General features: G+C 34.1%; 1 protein-coding gene across 1 annotated transcript; it reads right to left on the bottom strand.

The window, feature by feature from the left end:
* Nucleotides 1-14,342: 14,342 nt before the first annotated feature.
* Nucleotides 14,343-19,214, bottom strand: LOC113551788 (fork head domain-containing protein crocodile-like). The gene is made up of 2 exons (XM_026954273.1): nucleotides 17,484-19,214; nucleotides 14,343-15,157 (listed from the first exon to the last, which is right to left on the bottom strand). Exon 1 carries the CDS (start codon nucleotides 18,787-18,789, stop codon nucleotides 17,485-17,487), a length of 1,305 nt encoding a protein of 434 aa, XP_026810074.1. The 5' UTR covers nucleotides 18,790-19,214; the 3' UTR covers nucleotides 14,343-15,157; nucleotide 17,484.
* Nucleotides 19,215-21,868: the final 2,654 nt, after the last annotated feature.

The following is a 21,868-nucleotide window of genomic DNA, read 5'->3' as shown; positions in this document are numbered from 1 at the left end:
CTTTTTGGATAATATTATGATATGTACTTAAAATTAGGGTGTAAAATGGTGAGTAAAAAAAAAAAACCAACATCTAAATTAAATAATAACCCATGCGATATAGTAATAGAATCCTTAATAATTCATTATATAATACACTCAGATAAATATTAATGGTGTTTTAAATGTAGTCCATTACATAGTATATGGATATATAATGTTTACACTGCACAGTATTATACATTGCATAGATAGTTGAGAAGTATTTATTTTTACTATGATGATTTAGACAAGGCACATATTATTTTTTATACAAAATGATTAATAAAATTAACAGTCTCCGTAAAATACTGTTAATATTTTAATGTGTTAAAATAGGATTTACTAGTTAAAGTGGGGCAAATCTTTTATAATATTTGTATGCTAGCAATCAAAAACCTTTAATTGCACATTTAATAGTCGTACGTGTTGGTCTAAAATAAATAAATACATAGCTAAATACATATTTAAATCACATAACATATCACGTATTAAATACCATAAAAAACTGATTCGCGTTAAAGAAAATTATTTAGTTAGATAGATATAAGTATATGTATGTGTAAGTATGTATTTCATAAAGTTTATTTTACATATTGTTGAATAATTTAAAACTCAGTTTTTACATGTATATATTATTTAAAAAAATACATTTTTTCAGTCAATTTGTTTTCTTTCAATGATGATTGCATCATGTCGCCTTTCATCTTTAATTAGAAGATTTGTTACAAATAATTCAATTTACAGTTTATTTGTCAATGATTGAATGTTTGTTTTAATAAACCGAAAGTAAAACAAAACAATAAAATTGATTTGGTCCGTGTGTCTATAGAAAGAGTATTAGCGTTAACACTTGTTTGTGTATAATGTATGTGTGGACTTTCCATTGTACGAGTGTATCATATGTAATTTGTCTAGTTAAAGGCCTCACGCTCGGGTGCAGTTATATCGAGGCATACGAATCAATAAACGTAATGGAATATGCGCCTCGTCGTTGCGTTCGTATAGTGTGTACCTATATATATATATATATTATATACCTACGTAATATTACATTATAAAGTGTATAGCGATGGCGTTGTACTGCAGTAACGATAATGTACCTGGGGGTGTGTATCATAATACCGTTCCGGGTGGCGTATTTTTTTATTATTATTATCTGTATATAGGTTAGACATATATATATATACTAACTATGCCATTATTATATGTATCCACGTTGTAGCCTGTGTATAACCCCACGATAATAAAGTGTACACAATATATTAAATATATATATACATGTATGTGTATTATTCTTACATATTATCAGTATTAGATTCGTCGCATGTGGCCTTTTTTGAGGGTATGACGGCGGCTCGCGTATTAGCGTGCGCAACGCATGTATACAGACAGGGTGGATTAAATTCTATTCGGTTCAGAAGCGATATAGTGTGTGTGTATGTACGAAAAGCGTTTCCACACTTGGCTGGCGCACTGCAGCACACACGCGCATATACTATGTACGTATATGTATGTATGTAGAGGAAGAATAAAATATATAAAATGTGTTACCAGTTTTGGGTACAGTCTTGATGCGCGGGGGTGGAGGACGACCGCAAAACTAACGGGCGTGCGATTATATACACTATTGTTGCGTATATAATACGAAAAGGGTCTATATTATTAAACGTTTACATAGCGCGCGGGATGGTGATTTTCGTTAAAAAAATGCAGCGACGACGACAATGAGCCGGCGAGGGCGAAAATAACACGTCGTCGTCGCCGCCTTGATCCCCTGAGGAATTTCATCGTGTACATAATAATAATAATAATAATAATAATAATAATAATAATAATAATATGATGTGCTGTGTTGTGCGTGCGTACCTATGTATAATACGTACGTGGCGAAGAGAGAAAAACGTCGAAGACCACCGCGGTAGTTGTCTATATATGTGTATTATATATAAAGGTGATTCGGACGTCATTTTGAGTGCCCATTATGTTATTTCATTATATCACACTATATATAATATTATATATTGTCACCTGCTGCCGCCACTGCAACAGAACAGTGTCCCCGCCCCTGGCGATTAAAATTCAAATTTGACCCGTCGCCGCCACTGTCTCGTAACACTACCGTCACCACTCATGTGCGTGAATTTAACTCACACACACACACATACGAGTGTATGTGTATAGGCGCGCGCGTATATCACAGCCTTCGGTCCAGGGACCTCCGAAACGAAAGTTCACACGGCCGCAATCAGCTGCACGTACATTCTTATGTGCCCGTACATACACATTGGTATAGGCACTCGATGTCAATCATATTTTATTTCATTTTAACACATAGGTGTCTGTAGTTATTATAATGCGCCTTTTATGTACAGGAAATATTTCTACCCGGGTGGTTATCATATTATTGCTATACGTTTTTTTTTCTATCCGCATACATTTTACAATATTATATAATCTATACAGCTAGTAGCTACTTATATTCTATACATATGCGTTTATTACATTATAAATATACGAAAAAAAATAAATATTTTTTTGTAACACTAGTATTGTTTGAAAAATAATAATTTTCGGTCCTAATGTCGACGTATGTGTGAAATATAAATTCATATATAGGCAGTTTTGTGTAGTAACGTAACGTGCGTTACTCGTTACTGTAACGTAGTATCAATTTTTAGTAACTTACCAGAAGAACACGTTACATTATAAATTTAATTATATTTTTTATATATTTTAATGTTTTTGGGGGATATATATGGTGGTGTTACGAGGGCACTTTTGTGGCTCCTTAGTGTAGCTGGAGACATTTGTACAAAAAAAAAAAAAATAGCACGTAAAACTGTTCAAAATTTTGAAGATACATTATTCTATAAAATAAATATAAAACATGATTGATTTAAAATAAACTTTTTTATGAAACTTAAATAACAAAAGAGTCACGTCATTGTAACTAGTTATTTTTGAGTAAAAAAAAGTAATGAAATGAATTACTTTTGTTCTTAAGTAACCAACGAGTAATCTAGTTACCTTTTTTATTTTGTAACTTATAACATAACTTAGTTACTTTTAAAAAGTGACTTACCCAACACTGTGTATATAGGTAATATTAGTTTGAATTAAAAAAAAAAAAATCAGAACAATAAATCAGTAGTTATTAATAACAAGTAAGTTATATTTATCAAGATGCCATGATTTTTGATACCTAGTTATAATATTCAAATGAATACTTGAGAGATAAATGGGATGGGCACCTATATCGGTATAATATTATCATATTATTGTCGATTCGATTTGTAATGCACTTGTACGAATAAGACGTGCTCACTTACATACACTATATAAATTGGTATGGGGTGAACTAATAGTAATCTGAAATAAATATTGTTCGATTGTGGAGTAGCAAAACTATTTTTTTTTTTTACAATATCGTGTATATAGGTATAAATATTAAGAGACGGCGTATTTGTGCCTCGCGGTGCTGGCATATACTAATAATGCATTATTATTATAATACAATTATATATACTCTGCGGTGTATACACATTGTTATAGGTATAATATTATAATGTAATATTACGAAAAAAAAATATAGATAACAATGCGAAAAATCGCCGTTGTTCGGGACAAAAAAAAAAAAAAAAACCCGAAAAAACAACAATTATTCTTTCAAATCGTTTCTGCGGTATCGAGCGCGTACATAACACACATAATACAAATATAATACACTCTTCTATATAATGATAATGAAGTGGAAGGGAAAAAAATGGCATATCGGCGGCGTATAAGGTGTATTATGTCCGATTGAAATAACAAACCGGCCATTAGATTAATGCGGCGGAGCTAAGTACACACGACAGCCGTCGCCGTCACCGGAGGGGGCCGAGGGGGACGGCGAATATATTGGTATACGCACACACGCACATACGCGCGCGCACACAATGAAAACATCATCCCCCGGGGCGTACATATATGTATAATAATAATCTTTACGTATATTTTTAAACGGCCAATTTCACAGGCGTCAAAGCAAATAAAATGGTAACCGATCTCGTGTATACGGCCCCTTCTCTTGTACAGCACACGACGCACATCGTAACTATATTATATTTATAATATTATTATGTCTGTGTTATTGGTACACGACGCATCTTATTATTATTATTATTATATCGTACTCGAGAGATAGCTGATTACACGGGGACCTATTATACCGGCTGGCGGCTATACCTACACGTTTATCCGGTTAGAATTATTATTTAAATGTTTTACCTATACGCGCGCGAATATTATAGATAATATGGCTTGTAAAAGACATTTTTTTTTACACATTTTTCACATTTTTGAATTGTTGCGACTAAATACAAATAACTTATTGGTGTATTATCGAAACTTTTAATAATTATATGACACAATAATCTGTTATTTCTTTGATATAAACAATATTTTTGTATAATCAATGATAATATGTATAAAATTAACAACGATTTAAATTTATTTTCATTTATCTTATATTATAATACATATATGTCACGTTTATGATAGAGAAACGTTTATGCAGTATATATTATAATTTCATAAGTTGTATATTGATTTTACATACAGACAGGTATAATAAATATCTGGGTGATGGCCAGCAAGAAGACTTGTCAGGTGTACAATAAAATTTAAAATATGTAAATAGAATCAGCACAGTTTCCCGGTATTTGTATGCAGATTGTTATTATTATGGATTAGATAATAATAACATTAAACAATGATTCTTTTTTATATAAGTAAGATTAATATTGTACTTATATGTACCATACATACACTCAAATATAGTAAAAGTACCTGTTGAAAATTCGAAAATCCCAGTTTGAACGTTCGTCACGTATTTATATAATATGGAGAGCGAATTACTAAGATGTTTGTTTGGGTGTCATCAGTTTTCGCTAATGCCCTGGTAAAATTACAAGAAACATCGTTCCTTTTTTCATCAGTTCACAGTTGTAAATTATAAAATTTCAAAGTTTAAGAACCAGTGCGTACGATTTTAATAATATTATATATTTTTTTAAGTGTAATGTATGTATATAGGTAAACACTATACACTTAAATTGTATATCTAATACAACTATTTAAATCATCACGCGCGATTTTTTTCAAGGTATTATTATATAAGTACAATAAAATTATAAAGACGTTATTGTACCGACCAAATAAATCAAAAAAATATAATTTTATCATACTTCTTATTATTAGTTATCTTATATACTGTTCTTACACTTATGTTCATCGTGATTTATTTTGAGATATAATATATATCTTATATAGTGGGACTTAATACCCATATATCTTTATCTATGTAGAAAATATTATACTTTCTAATCTATTATCTAATCAAAATACCAATCAAGAAATCAGTAGATACGGATTCGTAAAACTGATAACAAAACATTATGCCAAATAATGCTGATTAAAATATTTAAAATATAATATACCAATATGTGTGTGTATAACTATGTAGGTAACATATTATATTGAATTGCATTAAAACTATGTTTTAGTTTTTTAGAATGTGATTTTAATCTTAAACAATGCATCTTGCTATGAAATAGTGTTATTAAAACTATGCAAATAATGACACTGTATTCAGTAACTAAGTAAATACAATAATATGTACCTTATATTGTATTTATTATTTTTTATAATATACAGTGGTATGAGTAGGTAAGGAAACAAAATCGGATACAGCACATAACATTATAAATGAGTTATTGTGTAATATGTTTTTCTTTAAATCCTAAAAACTATCTTTTGCACTTATATTTTCGTTCTCTATATTATCATAATACTATAATATATCACTCATGTATATATACAATGCTTGGGCTTAATTTGTATGTTATTATCTTTCACAGGTAGAAACTGGTACTTGTATAAATATAATCTGCATATATTATGTACGGTTAAAGGTTTAGCCCGCGCACTTTCGCTGGACAAAAGGTAACACTTATATCGAGTTAGGATGTATATTAATATATTATGTATATGATTAAGGAGTGGATACTGGGCCTACGTTTACGAGGCATATTTTATTATTATATTATATATATATATATATGCGATCAAACGTGTGCGCTGATATAATATAATAATATTATATACTCTCGTGTGCGCAACATTCCTGTATACTCGTACATATATATATATATATATATATATATATATATATATAAATATACAACGTATACACACACGAATGTTGAATACGTAATTATGAACCAATAGTGGATCAGGAAATCGTTTTCAAACATAACATTATGGGATAAGTATCTGCACGATCATCATGTGGGTTAAAGATCTTGACCATATTTCGAGAGACCGGAAATATCGTATTCAATTTCAGTCTGCGGTTTGACTGTGGTGTGTACAAATGTATAAAGTACACACAAACGGGGTATAATACTGTAAAATATTCAAATCATCGCTTATATGCTATGGATAAATACAATTATCCATAATTGTTACATTGACATATTACTATATTAGAGCAGTCGGCATTAAATTATAGAAGTTGAAACTTAAAATTATATTATAAAGAAAATGAGCTTTTTAAAATAGATATATAATAGTAATATTTTTATCAAGTGTTAACAGTTGAATGAATTCATTACAAATTTACAAACTAAAATTTTAATTTAAACTGTAATTATTTTACGTATCTATAATATTATAATTATTAATGACAATATTTAAAATTAAAATGTCTTTAACTCAGTTAACTCAATTAAGTCATTACTTTTTTTAAAGTTTTCAAACTCGACGTGCAAAAAATAAAATGCTTTCTCTTTTCAACTTTGTTGTTTTAATCCACTTATAGCAGCCGGTTAAAATATTTACCATCATAAAATGCAGAAATAAGTATTCCCTTTCTGCGAGCGCGAACACACGAATAGTAGCAACAACAAAAAATAACCCGAAGAATTGTCTATTTTACAAACCATTTATGTGCACGTGCGGGTATGTATGTATAATCGAATAAAAATACGTGTAATAAATAAAATATAAAAATATTATAATATAATATAATATTCGTGGAAGGCGACTTGGCTTTTTGTCGAGTGTAGGTATACCATTAGGTGTACACACCATAGGTAGTCTCTATATTTACGCGTCGAGCGATTGTCGATATTTTTCTGGCGACAAAACGAAGAGAGAAAGAGAGTGAGTGAGAGAGGGGAAGAGGAAGAGAAAAAACCGAAGAAAAAAAGCTTGTCGGACAAAATATCGTCTCGTTAGGGTGGAGAGCGACGTCGCGTCTAAAGCCACCGGAGACCATTAATCATTGCCGCGTACCACACATTATATTATATACATATCTACACATATAAGTGTAATAATACACGCGCGCCCGGTGGAAACAATAATTTGTCGACGCGTATAAACGATATAATGTGCTGGGCCGCCGCCGTCGTCGCCACTGTCGTCGTGCGGCAGGGTGAGGTGTTGAAACGCGCGGTCGGCTTGACGGACGGCCGCAGTTGCGTTAAATCAAGACGACGCATTGTTTTTTTTCCAATACGGTTAACTAGGCCCCTTTTCGCCGGGAAAATTTTTCGAAACCTCCGAAAGAAAAACGCTAAATTTAGTCGTCGTCGTCCCCGCGCACTGCCCCGCGCGTATTTTTCTCTCGCGCCGCACTATACACCGCCGCCGTGTACAACCGCTTGTAAATCCATTTGTCGTTGCCGCTCGCCCGCGGGACCACAGCCACCGCAAGTGGTTCACACGCGTCCCAACCCATACACAGATGCTCAGACATCTATCTATATATATATATATATGTATGTGCGTATATAAATTCACTCGTATATATATGTATATATTGTGTGCGTGTGTGAGAGTACTTACTTTTGTTTCTAGCGGTGCCGTTTTCCCGTGGCCAAAACTTTTGCGATGCAACACAAACAAACAGACGAGAGGTTATTAATTGCTTAGGAGCGCTTTTGTTGTCTTTGAAAACATTTTCCGCGAGACGATTGGCAGGGTGAACGGCATATCCTTCGTCCGCCACCATCACCGTCACCGCGCGCAATACCTCCTCCAGGCCGGCGTCGGGTTTTTGTCCTCTTTTATATTTTTTTTCATTCCGTCAGCCGTATATATTTATTTATATATATATTCTCTTTTTCCAGTTTTATCTTTCGCATTCGTTTTGTACAGACATCCCTTATTTTTGCGCGACACTGCCACCCCATCTACCTCACAGAGTTGACCCGATCGTATTTCGGAATACGGCCGCCATTATTACGATGGAATAAGACGAACCGAATAATACCGAATATATACGATGTACAATTCCCTTCTCACATCTCGCCCGGTATACCCCTATCCCATTGTCTACATCTTCTGGCTCACAGACAATAATGATAACAACCGACTTCACCACGCTAACTTATAAATATGAATGACATTCAATTAATGTATAAATACCTTTGGTGTACTGCAGCATATCGTTTATAATATTTATATTATATAATATTATAGTATCTACAATCTATATACATAGTAGTGTACAGTAGGTTCAATGTCGCCAGAAATGACAATATCGTTTTCCAAATGATTTTTTAAAGGGCCATTCTTAATAATAATGATTTATTATATTTGTCAATAGTTATAAGCTTATAACAGATTTTTTTTGTAGTTTGGTATACCAAATATAAAAATTATTAATTATACTTACCGTATTATACATTATAGATAATGTTACATAAGTGAGTTAACGTTTTTAAAAGTAGATACGTGTATTATCGATATTATTGTATTACTACTTCATATAATCTATAGAATTTATTTATCAACATTTCAAGATACAGTCGATACACAGATTAAACTATATATTACATTATTTAACTAATAATTATTAAATATTATGATATATAACAACATGACCCACTTAACACACAATATAATATTATGAGTATAAATAACAGCAAAAATATCGGAATAACAAATAATTTTGTTCGATATTATCTGAATATGGACGTAGTCACACATTTATAAGCGAATCAGATCTTAATGTTACATCTGTAGCTGAAGATCTGTACATAGTTGTATACATATGTTATTCTCTCTGAAATGAAATGAAATGAAATTTTCTTATGCATAACTACAGAATATTCTTGTTCCTGATTGCAACTGTGATTAACAATTTTTTTTTTCGAACTCGTCTCTGTTGCGGAAACCTCATATTATGTAGATAAATATATCAGGCGTTAGCGCCTTGCGTGTTGAAAAAATCGTCCATGTGCACTGTATTGTTATACTCGTGGTAGAAAAATTTGTGGGTATATAATATTATACTTACGAGAAAGTCCATTGGTGTATTATAATAGACTGTTTGGCAGCCGCAGAACGCTGCGGTCCGCGTGTAATCGCAATTTACACGCCGCGCCGCTGGGACGGCGATGATTACTATTATTGTTACTATTATTCATGTGTCGTGTCTGTACACATATTATACCTACATATATATTTCAACATTATTTCCTACGAAAACGTCACCGTTGAACAATTTAACGAATCTTTAAAAACGATTGTATGATATGTTTACAATTGTCTTCGCGCGCGGCTACAGTGAAACTGCATACTAGGCGCCCCCGCCTTCCCGACGAAATATTATAATTACGTCCGAATGTTTGTTTTGCGCGGCGGCGCTGCAATAATCGTACACGGCTTTTAAATGTTCGAAACGATTTATTAATCGTACACACTACACACGAATTATATATGCGTAATGCGTGTATATCATACCCAGTGCGTATAAAATACCACGGCGTGTCATGTATAAGCCACGGAGACCACGCCAATCTTGTATTATTATCCGAATATATATATATATATATATACGTATTATATATTATTTACAAAAAGAGGGAACACGCGTATATCTCGGTGGTCTGCCTCTCGTTATTTATACCGAGCGTTCGCGGCCGGATTAGAGAGACTTTGACAATTTATTCGTCTGCGCGCCGGGCGTTCGTGTACAAGAAAAACAAAACCCGAAAACCCTATAGTTCCATTAATTATCCCAGGGCTAGCGTCAGTAGAACATTATAGTACTGCAGTGGTTTAACACGCGAGTGTGGGTCTGCTCTCGGGCCTTGACAGTTAAGACGTAAAACAATAATAATAGTATGCAGCGCTCGTGACATTATATACCTATATAATATACATATATTTATGTGATATGGCTATAATACGTTGCACGGGCGGAGATGTGCTTTACAGATCGCGGGGTTTGTATTATTATTATTTCGGTGCACTGGGTCGAACGCCGTTTTTGGCGCAGCGGACGGATCAACGCGATTAGACCAAGCCTCGCCTATAGCCCTCGATATTTTCCGTCGGTGTTCATGGCGCCAAATCGATTAGTTTTTATCAAAAAAGTAAACAACGTACATATTTCCAGTCAAAGCGTAGTGTATAGAAATAAAAACCGGCAATAATGAAAAATACGTCAATGAACTATAAGAGGAAATGGAAAAAAAAAGATGGAAAACTCGACTTTAATGGAGAATTTAAAACTTTAAAGCCCTTATAAAATCATTATAATTTTTACTTTAAATTTATGTATGCTAGAATAGTAACTTTTGATAACTTTATCAAAGATGTTAAAATAAAATATATTATTATTAATTTAAAGTAGATAATTATTAAAACATTATGGTATAGATAAAACAAAAATGTTTCGGTATGTATAAGACTATATAATATAAGCTTGATGACTATATATTTTATAAACAACCCAATAACGACGTGTTTGATATTAGAAATAATTACATAAAATGCATATAATCGGTATATTTTGTATTAAATGTGAAAACGTTTTTATTAAATTAATAACTATTTTATAAATTAATTTGTTGTTATAATTTTAAATAGGGTTTTAAAAAAATATTATACTATAGGTAGAAATACTTTTTTTAAATGTATTATATTCATGCGCACAATAATAAAAAAGTTTAGTTTATTAAGTAAATCATAAATATAAATGTAATTTAATTTCAATATTTATGATACTCTAAGAACTGTGCGGCTTAAAACGTAGACAAATTGAAATAGATATAGACGTACTATGTATACAATCTTCCCTGGCGGAAAATCAAAATACTACAGATTTCCGTTAACGCTACTTATACTATTAGCACTATGTAAAGGACAAATCATCACAAACACATAAATACCATATTATTATTATAACGTAACACTCCGGTCGACCTATAAACATAAATTACACATAAATATAACCCGTTATAGCCCGTAGGTAACCAATATTATTGTTTATATATATATATATATATATGTAAGGCAGCGGCGTTGTTTGATGTATTAAAAATATGACCAATATATACACACACTAATATCGCATAAAGTATACGACATCCCGAGTAGTATACACACACATTATATATAATAGATGTACCGTTTTGACTTTTGGTGATACATATTACATAGTGCGAAAAACTCGCTGACAGCCTTCCGCGATCGTTTCTTTTTGATCCGAACAGCCGGCGGCGGCGACGGCGTGGCATAGCCGTAGTGGCGGTGACAGCGGCGGCGGCGTTTTAAATTTATACCGACAGGACACATCTGGCTGCAGTAGCCGTGGACCATCGGAAACACGACGACGGATTTATTTCCATTCGGGTTTGATGATGATAATAATAATAATAATAATAATATAATATTCGACCGGACGTATGTGTACGCGCACGACCCGAAATAGCCGCGACGAACCGAGACCCGCCTTAATTAAATATTGCCGCGCATACGATATTCTAATACGATAATGGTCACTCATACAACCATGTATCAATTATATTGATATTCGACGATCATAATGTATTATGCATAGTTATCGTGTTCGGTCTGGTGAATTCGACGATTTCAAGTATGTTGTCGTGATAACTTCCGTACACACTGTGCAGTCAGCCCTTGCACACTGAAGAGTAGGGTGTGTGTGTTTTTAGAATTTTATACTATATGGATTAGGTTAGGTTAGACGTAGGAAGGCAAGAGACGTATAGGTTAAGTCTAAAATATATACTAAAACCACAAAATTGTACACAATGCAATATGATATATATTATTTATAATATTATATTATAATCAAACGTGAAATCGTATAATTCCTTTTACATGTAGTTTTACTGATTTACATAATATTATAGTAAGTTATTTACATATTATTTTGATTAAAATTGTTGTACTAAAAAGTTGACGAGTAATATAAAATACAATAAAATATTATAAATATATATGCGCGTACAATATTACACAGACGCGCGCGTGTTACAACAGGTGTATATTATATACCAAATGGGTATATATTATCGTATATATACGTATAGGGTTCAGCTCACTACCGGCATTACCACGAACGAATTTTACATCAAAAAATAACTCGCGTTTAAACTTTTTTTTATTTAATAAAATAAAAAAAAAATTGGACTTGTTGCAAAACTGTTTATTTTTAAATTATAAATAGTACCTATAGGTACCAATATAGATACATATTATATTCCGGCTCTCCCATTATAATACGTAAAGATCTGGTTTATTCTGCGTACTTGTTAATTGATTTTTTTTTCTTTTTGTAATTATTATGATTGTAAAACGTCTAAAAGCTTTAAAAAAATTAATAATAAATAATACCTATTTATAAGTTTCTTTATTAAAGTTTTTCTAAATATTTTTTTTTGGGGTATTTATTTTTTTAAGAATCAAAAATGTTCGTTAATTTTCTAGTGGTTAACACGTAGGTAATAATTAATTTAATTTTTGGTCCGTTTTGTTTTTATATGCAGTTGCGCTTAAATCTTAAAATAAAATATGGATTAACTATTTATATAAATTTATAATAACTATAGAGTCCTAAAATTAATGTAAATTGATGTAAAGCGCGTTCGAGGTACATACTAACAGAAAGCTACGACACGTATCAAAAATTGTATAGGCTATTTACATAATATATACATACAGATACCGATTTTACAATAGAAGAATAAAAATTAAAGCAAATACGAATATAGGTACAGTTTTTCGTAAGTATATACAATATTGAGTTACACGTTGTTCAACGAAGACATAAAGTTTTATTTAAGTACTGCAGCTATTGTTCAATATTATAAATTATAATAGTGAATGGTAATAATAATTACTAAGGTAAAAGAATAAGAGTGAGATCGTATCAGATGCGCATACAGCAGTGTGTAGAGAACGATTAAAACATTGATAACAATTAACATTTACGATTACGTATTTTGGAACTAGTTTACCTGCTGGGTGAGTGCACAATAATTTGAAATGATTAATTTATCAATATACGCATTATAATCGGTGTAATTTAATATATTACGTTTTTAAATGCTTACAGTGTCCGCTACGAATTGCCGATAAAGGCACGCATCGTGGAGGCGAAATCAGAATGATAAGCCAAAACCATACACGTCGTATACATTCAGATATTCCAAAATATGTGGACCACGACCTAGTGATGATCGCATATAGTTTCACTTTACCTCGAAGCTCATACGTTGAACGAGAGTATGAAATATTTTTCACGGATATCGTCGACTGCCCGCATTATATAGAGTTTACGAATGGATGTAAAAAAACTCGCGGACGTTTATACCTTTGACTTCTCTGCTGTTTAAACAATACCGTAATAACGTGTTGAGCTCGTGACAATTCGTATACGACTTTACTATACGATTGTGATTTGTAAGTAAATTACATTTGTATATGCATATTTTATTCATTTCATAATGGTAATATAACGGCATTATGAGGTAATAAAATATTATTATGATGATTTCACCCCGCGATGTGCATGTTATCAAGCGAATGCACCGCGAAAACAATAATATACGATATGATAACTGCATATATTTAAAAGAACGTTCCAATAAAATATTTGCAATTTTACGCGATTGTACCAGTATGATTTACGTAAAATATCATTATTATAATATATAGCAAACGACGTATAGCGAGGATGACGTATATAACGATAAACCTAACCGTATACAATGCTTGAAATTGTTATTTGAATCAAAATCAATAAAATAAAATAATAACTACAAAACTAACAAATTTCAAAAAATCATTTTTATATTTTTGAGTAAACATTTTAAAAAAATGAATAAAACAATTAATTAAAATTAATAATATTTCTAAATATTGTAATTTCGTTTCTCATCATTGCAGTTTGACGTAAATCTACCGAGAGTTATTACATATAGAAGGGGACATTATTGACTCTTATACTTCAGTTGTTTAATCAAAGCATCACTCATATAAAAAGGATATATATTTTTTTTTTTTTTTTTGTTAATATTGTGTGACTTGATTATGTCTCCTTATAATTAATTTTTCAACTCAAGCATTGAACAATATACACAATATAGTGGCTTAACTGGCTTAAGTACCTATACCATATTATGTACACACGCGATGGTCCACGAGTTTTCCCGATGACCATTATTATTAGCTAACGCAGGAAAATGGGAAATCACGGTAGGCCACCTTGTATACAAAACTTAAATTCATATCAGTAAATACAATATAATACTATAGTTTATATTTATACGTATATACGTTATTGTACTGTTTTGAAATGTGTACAATTATCGAATCTTCGCGGAGCGTTTAATACACGATGAATTGAAAAAAATTACAAATAATAATAATAATAATATAATATATATAAAACAAACATTGACTGCACACTCACACACACACACACACACACACAAACACACACACACAAACACCCACACATCCACATACATACACACACAAATGGGCGTCGGACTGTGAGCCACCGCGATAGATACACGCACGACCGTCCGTCCGTCCGTCACCTGATAAGCCTAGTCGTCGGGCGCGTTTTCCGAGGAGTGACAGCCGGCAGCATGTGGTTCGTGTCTCGATTTGGTGAATTTTTTTCTTCTCTCTCTCGTCTTCCTGCGGCACAATCGTCTCGGTCGCGGCGCGCGACGCGTTTTTCTGGCTTCTCACGCGGACGAGTACAATTTGTTCGTCTGACAGCAGTAGCAGCAGCTCGCCCTTCCCCGTCGTAGTCGTCGTCCTGTACAGAGCAATATATATATATATACATATACGCACGCCGTAAAGAGGATATAAAAAACAACACATATGTCAACGCTCTATTGGGGACTAATATATAATAATATGCCGCCGACTACTTATTCCCGTGTTTAATAATAATAATAGTAATAATATAATATTTTCCGCGCGCGACTCGTGACGAGGTGGTTATTAACAGTACTGATGCTGCTCACATGTGACGAGGGTTCGATTGCGGTTTTGTGTGTGTGTGTAAGAAAGCGATGCAGCGGTGAGTAGGGGACCCGACAAGACGATTCCAGCGAGAGGATATGATTAAAAAAAAATTGTTTTTAAATTGCAGCAACTAAAACAATTTACGTTTAGATTAAGGTATAGGCTGCACAATAATTAACGTTTATCACATGATACATATACTATAGTTAATATTTATATTTATTGATTTTCCATAACACTCGAACCATTATTGACATTTTAGCTCGATAAAGTAACGTTGAGAAAATAAATGTAACGTTTGTTGTAACTATTACGTTTGTAAAATATTGTATTACATTGTTTAAAAAACTTGATCAAGATAAAATAGTAATTCTTAGCTTAGTAAGCAATAAACAAGTGAAAATTAATAGTAATAAAATCCTTTTTAATATTTATGCGAAGTCAAGAATTCAACTAAACGTTGTAAAAGTTATTACTATGTCCGAAAAAGTTACGCTAAAGTTTAACCTAATTTCTTTATTTTTAAGAAAGTTTTTTCCGCAAAAACTAAAAATTAACATTTTAAATTAATGTAGCTCGTTACTTAATTTACGCGATAAACGTAATTACACAAAGTTACATTTTGTTTGTTTTAGGTACTTTATTAACCATTTGAAAATGTGTTTATTGTTTATTTATTATTTGCTTAGATACATTTCTACAGTTAAGAATTTTTGGTTTTTAAGTTATATAATTGTAATATTTTGAAGAAAATTACAAAAAATATTGACATTTTATCTAACCTACGCTGTATATGATATAAATTAGAAAATGAATAAAACAGTTACAAATTTATTTATTTATAAAAATATGAACTTTCTTTTTTTCGTTTTTAATTGGTTTTATTATACAATCTGTAAATACATTATTTTTACAATACGTATAAGTGCTGTACAGGTATAGAGATAGAATAAAAATAAAATAAAATAAAGAGGGACTGATGACTTGGACGAAGTATCCATCCAGCGATGGAACGAAAAAAATATGAACTGAAACTTATATTTTGTACGCAGGTAAGATTAGTAATAATATTTCATGATATACCGGTGAATCCAATCGGCTTAGATAAATCGTAATACACGAATAATACTTATAATATTATTGACACAATATCTGTATACCTCTCTGGTTAGTAATATTATTATTATACAAAGATATAGGAATATTTATGACGTTTTTCCAAACGCAATCGTTTATTCGTTTCTGATTTGGCTTTGACGGATCACAGAATATTTGGTTTTTATCGCAGAAATGTATAACATAGATGTCACATACATTTTATATTTACACATAATATATTAACTGTTGTATAGGTAAACAACGTATAACATTCATAGATATCTTCAAAACCGTGCGATAATGATGCATTTAGATGATGTACATTAATTGTATTTACCTGCAATGTAGGCGTATTATATATTATAGTAAAACGTTTCAAGTGTTCCGTAGTCTTAATGTTATGAATGTACCTATTACATATATACATATATTTGTTTTCAATTGAACAATCGAAGTAAAAATCGTGATAAACCGCGCAGCTGTTGTACAATGGTATTTAATCTAAAGTGCCTTATTATTATAGTATAATAATCACAGTTGATTCACGTGTGAGCTAACGCTTAGGTATCCGTTCAACATGTATAGCATTTGATTAGTTACGCGTTCATCAATGAGATGACTCAGAATAATAAGATTCATATACACACTATGCATATATGTATTACAATATACCTACCTGCATGATGTGTAGTGCATACAATCGGTTTAATTGACAATCATACTACAGTCTTAAAACACGCAATTGTTATTATTGTTACGACAGTTTTAAGCGAATGTATCGATTGCTTATTTAATTATTCTAAAATACAAATGTTTAAAAAACAGAAAAAAAAACAATCCTGTAGTGAATAATCGATCGAACAATATGTTTATGTTAAATATTTATCGTCTATAGTATGTAAATGTTATATAATAAATTATATCTGTTGTTTTTGGGAGGAAATATATAATAATAATAACGATTCGCCCCCGTCATTATTTTGAAAATTAAACTTTTATAAACACGAACTCACGTTATAGTTGTGACGAAAACTTGACGGATGAGTTACCGTCGTGCGGTTGTTGCTGCTGTTGTTGTTGTTGTTGTTGTTGTTGCTGCTGCTGCTGCTGCTGCTGTTGCTGTTGTTGTTGTTGCTGCTGCAGTTGATAGTAGTTATGCAGCTGTGTGTGTGTGCCAGGAGTGGAGTGATGCGAGTTGCGGAACCCACAACCGGCCGCCGTTGCCGCGGCCACGGGGTTGGGCACGACTGCGTCGAAAAAGTCCGACGGATCCGCGCTATACCAGCCGGGCGGCCGGTGATGACCCGCCGCGGCTGCCGCGGCAGCGGCCACGTACTGGTGATGGTGCGAGGCGAACTCGTCACCGTGATTGTGGTGGTGATCGCCGGTAGCGGCTGCGGCAGCTGCAGCGGCGGCCGCCACAGTCGGAGTGGTCATGTACCTGTGATGGTGATGGTGCAGGTGATTGCCCGCGGTGGCCGACGGCGAATCGTCCTGGTGATCGTTGTCGTACTGCAGGTGATGGTGATGCTGGTGATACGCCGGAGGCGGCGGCGGTGCCACCGACGGAGCGGGGCCACCAGACGTCGGTGGCGCGGCCGGGTCACCGCCGGTCGGCTGGTGCGGCGTGGACGGCGGCTGTACGCCCGGCTCTTTTTTCGGCTGCTTGTTGCAGTCGACGTGCATCAGCTCCTTGACGCCGCCGCCGCTGCCGCCGCTGCCGCCGTGCAACAGCAACTTGCACTGTTCCTCGGTGACCTTCTTCAGCATGAGCTCTTGCTGCCGCTTAATCGCCTCCTCCTTTTCCTTGAGCGCGTCCTTCTTCTTGAACCGTCTCCGGCGCCGCAGGTACGACCCGTTGTCAAACATGTTGTACGAGTCCGGGTCGAGCGTCCAATAGCTGCCCTTTCCCGGCTTCTTGTCGTCGCGCGGCTGCTTGACGAAACACTCGTTCAGACTCAAGTTGTGCCGGATCGAGTTCTGCCAGCCCTGCTTGTTCTCCCGGTAGTACGGGAACCGCTCCATGATGAACTGGTAGATACCGTTGAGCGTGCACCGCTTGTCCGACGCGTTCTGTATGGCCATCGCTATCAGGGCGATGTACGAGTACGGCGGCTTGACCATGTCCTTGGCCGCGGCCGCAGCTGCCGACACCACGTGATGGTGGTGATGGTGATGCGACGCCTGGTAACCGGCCGCCGGATTGTACCCGTACCGGGCGTACTGCTCGTACGCGCCCGGATACGCGGCCGGGTTGGACGTGCCCGGGTACATGCCCGTCCGGTAGTACGCGTTTTGATCGCCGAACAGCGTGTGCATGATGACGCTATGGGTAAAATATTAATATATGTAATATAACCGATCGTATCCACTCACCGCGACGGTTATTAATTATTGTGTGTAATATTATATACGCGAAAAAAAACTTATTTATTTCGAACGACAAAAGTGATATTTTTTTTTTATTATTGTTATTATTATTCCACGAGTTCAATCACGATTATATATATATATATATACGTTTATCGGTCGATAGGTGTGTGTGCGTGTATATGTCTATATATATATGTATATATATTCACGGTCGCGGGTCGTCCGTACTAGAGAAACACGCGAGACGCGACGGCCTTTCCGCGGAAATGTTTGCAATGAAAACAATACTACGCAACGACAACAAACCCGCGCGCGCGCGGACTGACTGTGCACCGCCGCGCAAACGAAAACAACCCGAAAAAATTATTATACTGTCGCCGGCACGCACCACCGTCACCGCGTAGCCGTCAGCTCGGTCGCAGTCGCAGTCATCACGCCCGCACGCTGCCGAGTGCGTACGACGCGCGGTCAGCCGCCACCCCCGGACGTCCGGGGAACGGTCTCCGGTTGGCCGGGCCGCGGCACGCCCACCGGCCAACCGGGCGGTCTCCTCCCCGCGCGCGTCGTCGACGAGTCGCGCGGCCACCTTCCCACCCATCCCACTAAATACCGCGGCCGCGGCCGACGACGCGTGACCACACGGTGTGGCGCGCGCGCGCGCTCGCGCCCGAGGTCCGCCTCGGAGGAGCCACTTATTGGTGCGGCGAACCGATATACATATATATATATATATTATTATGATTTCGTAAAACGACGGCCGCCGCCGAGAAACGGAAAAATCGCGTCTCGCGCGCGAGCGGGCGGGTGGCGGCGACGAGCCGGGAAAACGAGGAGAAAAACCGATGCCGCCGACGAGACGGACTGTCATCGTCTGCGGACGCGCGTGTGCGCTTTTACGCGCCGCAAAAACCTTTGATCGCGATACCATCTATATATCGAGCTCGTGTGTATATATCTATCTATATATATATACGTGTACATGTATAGTGCGCAGAGTTCCGGTATACGTATATGAGTTTCGGTACGTATATTGTATATACATCAATATTTTGTCGTGTGTGCAAAGTTTTCGTAGAACGCGATTCCGGTATAGTGATATGTTTACAATGTATAAGCGATGGCGTAATGATTATACAGCATTTACGTTAGTTCGTGGCCAAAAAAAATTTAATGTAAAAGCTCTATAGCTACATCAATAAGAGGTAATAATATATATATTTATTTTTTTTGTAATCACAAAACGTGCGTGATATTTTTCGTTTCTCTTTTAATTCGTGCGAGCTCGACAACTCGATTTAATATAATTTTTCGCATAAAATAAAAATTTAAAATAAAATGAAATATTTAGTTTATAAACGTACATCGTGCGATGAACTGCAATTACATGATATAAATTATTATACTGCGAAATATATTCTTGAACTGCTGCATGCTTACTATAGATTTTGTTTCCATTTCCACAAATACATCGATAATACTCAAAAATCACCTTCCGAGATGTAATGATATTATATTATAATCTACTTAATCTACAACTGCTCACCTCATACTCGTACAACACAACATTTTATCTACAGCTGCTATAATATTCTATTATAGATAATGACTAGAATAGTGGACTGCGCCTTTTATGAGTATTTATTTGGATTATTATAGTCACATTAAAAAATAATCACGCAATATCAGATTAAAATATGAATTATTTTTAAATATTATTATTAAAAATGTGTGTTATATTCTCGATGTAATGGGATATGAGGCTACTTATGTACACACGTGGGCCTGTGGCATTTTCCCCGTCGTGCTACCTTATTGTTACGCCACTATTAATTAAAGGTGTATAATAGTACCATCATATTGCAGATTAATTGTCAGACTCCACGCGTTATAGGATTTTTTTGGCCATCATAACGTTTTACCCGATCTTTGTCACCGAAATTTGAATGTTTCATAATGCCATATAGATTTAATACACTGCAGCAGTATAGCTGGCAGGTATCTATTATTTTTACTCCATGAAAAAATAGGCGTGTAAATAATTGCATAATGTGCCTGTTAGCCTTTGGGTATGATGTATACTTTTATACTGAGCATCATACACCAATTTATTGCAAATAGATTTAAATTGATTAATTTTTTATTATTGAAAACTTAACTAAATATATGTATAATCGATAACATTTATCTCATAGTCGAGATTCCTGTAAGAATCGTATAAACAATACATTGTGTACCTATACTTAAATATTAAAATATGTAGGGATATAATTTATATTAACATATATAAAACTCCCAACTTACGAATTCTAAACGAATTTTTTTTATTGAATTCAATTCTTATTTAATGTTTTTAGAAAAAAATAATATAAGGGTGATAACTGTTATAAGACGTAGTTTTATTCATGTATTATATTATTCTGTATTTCTCTATTGTCAATATTATTTCTGCTTCGGAACTGCTGAAGTATTATGTCTCCATTTTTAAGTTATGTATTCTTGGCTTGATTCAAAACCTTAATGTTGTATAATACAATTCCAAATTTTTATGTGATATTTTATATTCATGTAGTATTGATAGTGGTCGAGCGTAAATAGTAGGTAGGTACTAAAATATGTAAGTTATTGTGTATACGTAGAACTCCAAAATGTAAAATATACTCAGAACCATACAAATAATTTAAAAATAGGTACATTTAAATTGTATCCAAAATTATGCTTATATATGTATTTTTAGGTTACTTATAAATATAAGTTGAAGATAGAAATTTATAAATTCATAGATTTAATGCTCTCGGTATGATTTAGTATATATTATTATATTATATAAACCATATGGCATTTACGATGCATACTTTCAATGGTATATGTGCCTTCAGTCAATTAGTCAAATGTTATTATAAATTATGTTTTAATAATACTACCCTGATATTTATTTAACTCATTGGCTATGTTGTCGAAATAAAATATACAAACATATGTATACATATCTATATCTCTACATACATATTTTAAATGTAACACTGTC

The sequence above is a fragment of the Rhopalosiphum maidis genome, chromosome 2 (assembly GCF_003676215.2).
Source record: "Rhopalosiphum maidis isolate BTI-1 chromosome 2, ASM367621v3, whole genome shotgun sequence".
NCBI classification, from domain to species: domain Eukaryota; kingdom Metazoa; phylum Arthropoda; class Insecta; order Hemiptera; family Aphididae; genus Rhopalosiphum; species Rhopalosiphum maidis.
The sequence above is the reverse complement of the archived record's forward strand: the minus strand, read 5'-3'. Positions and strand labels throughout refer to the sequence as shown.

Bases quoted from the DNA above. Each gene is read 5' to 3' on its own strand.
- LOC113551788 (XM_026954273.1), bottom strand. From the start codon at position 18,789: ATGCACACGCTGTTCGGCGATCAAAACGCGTACTACCGGACGGGCATG.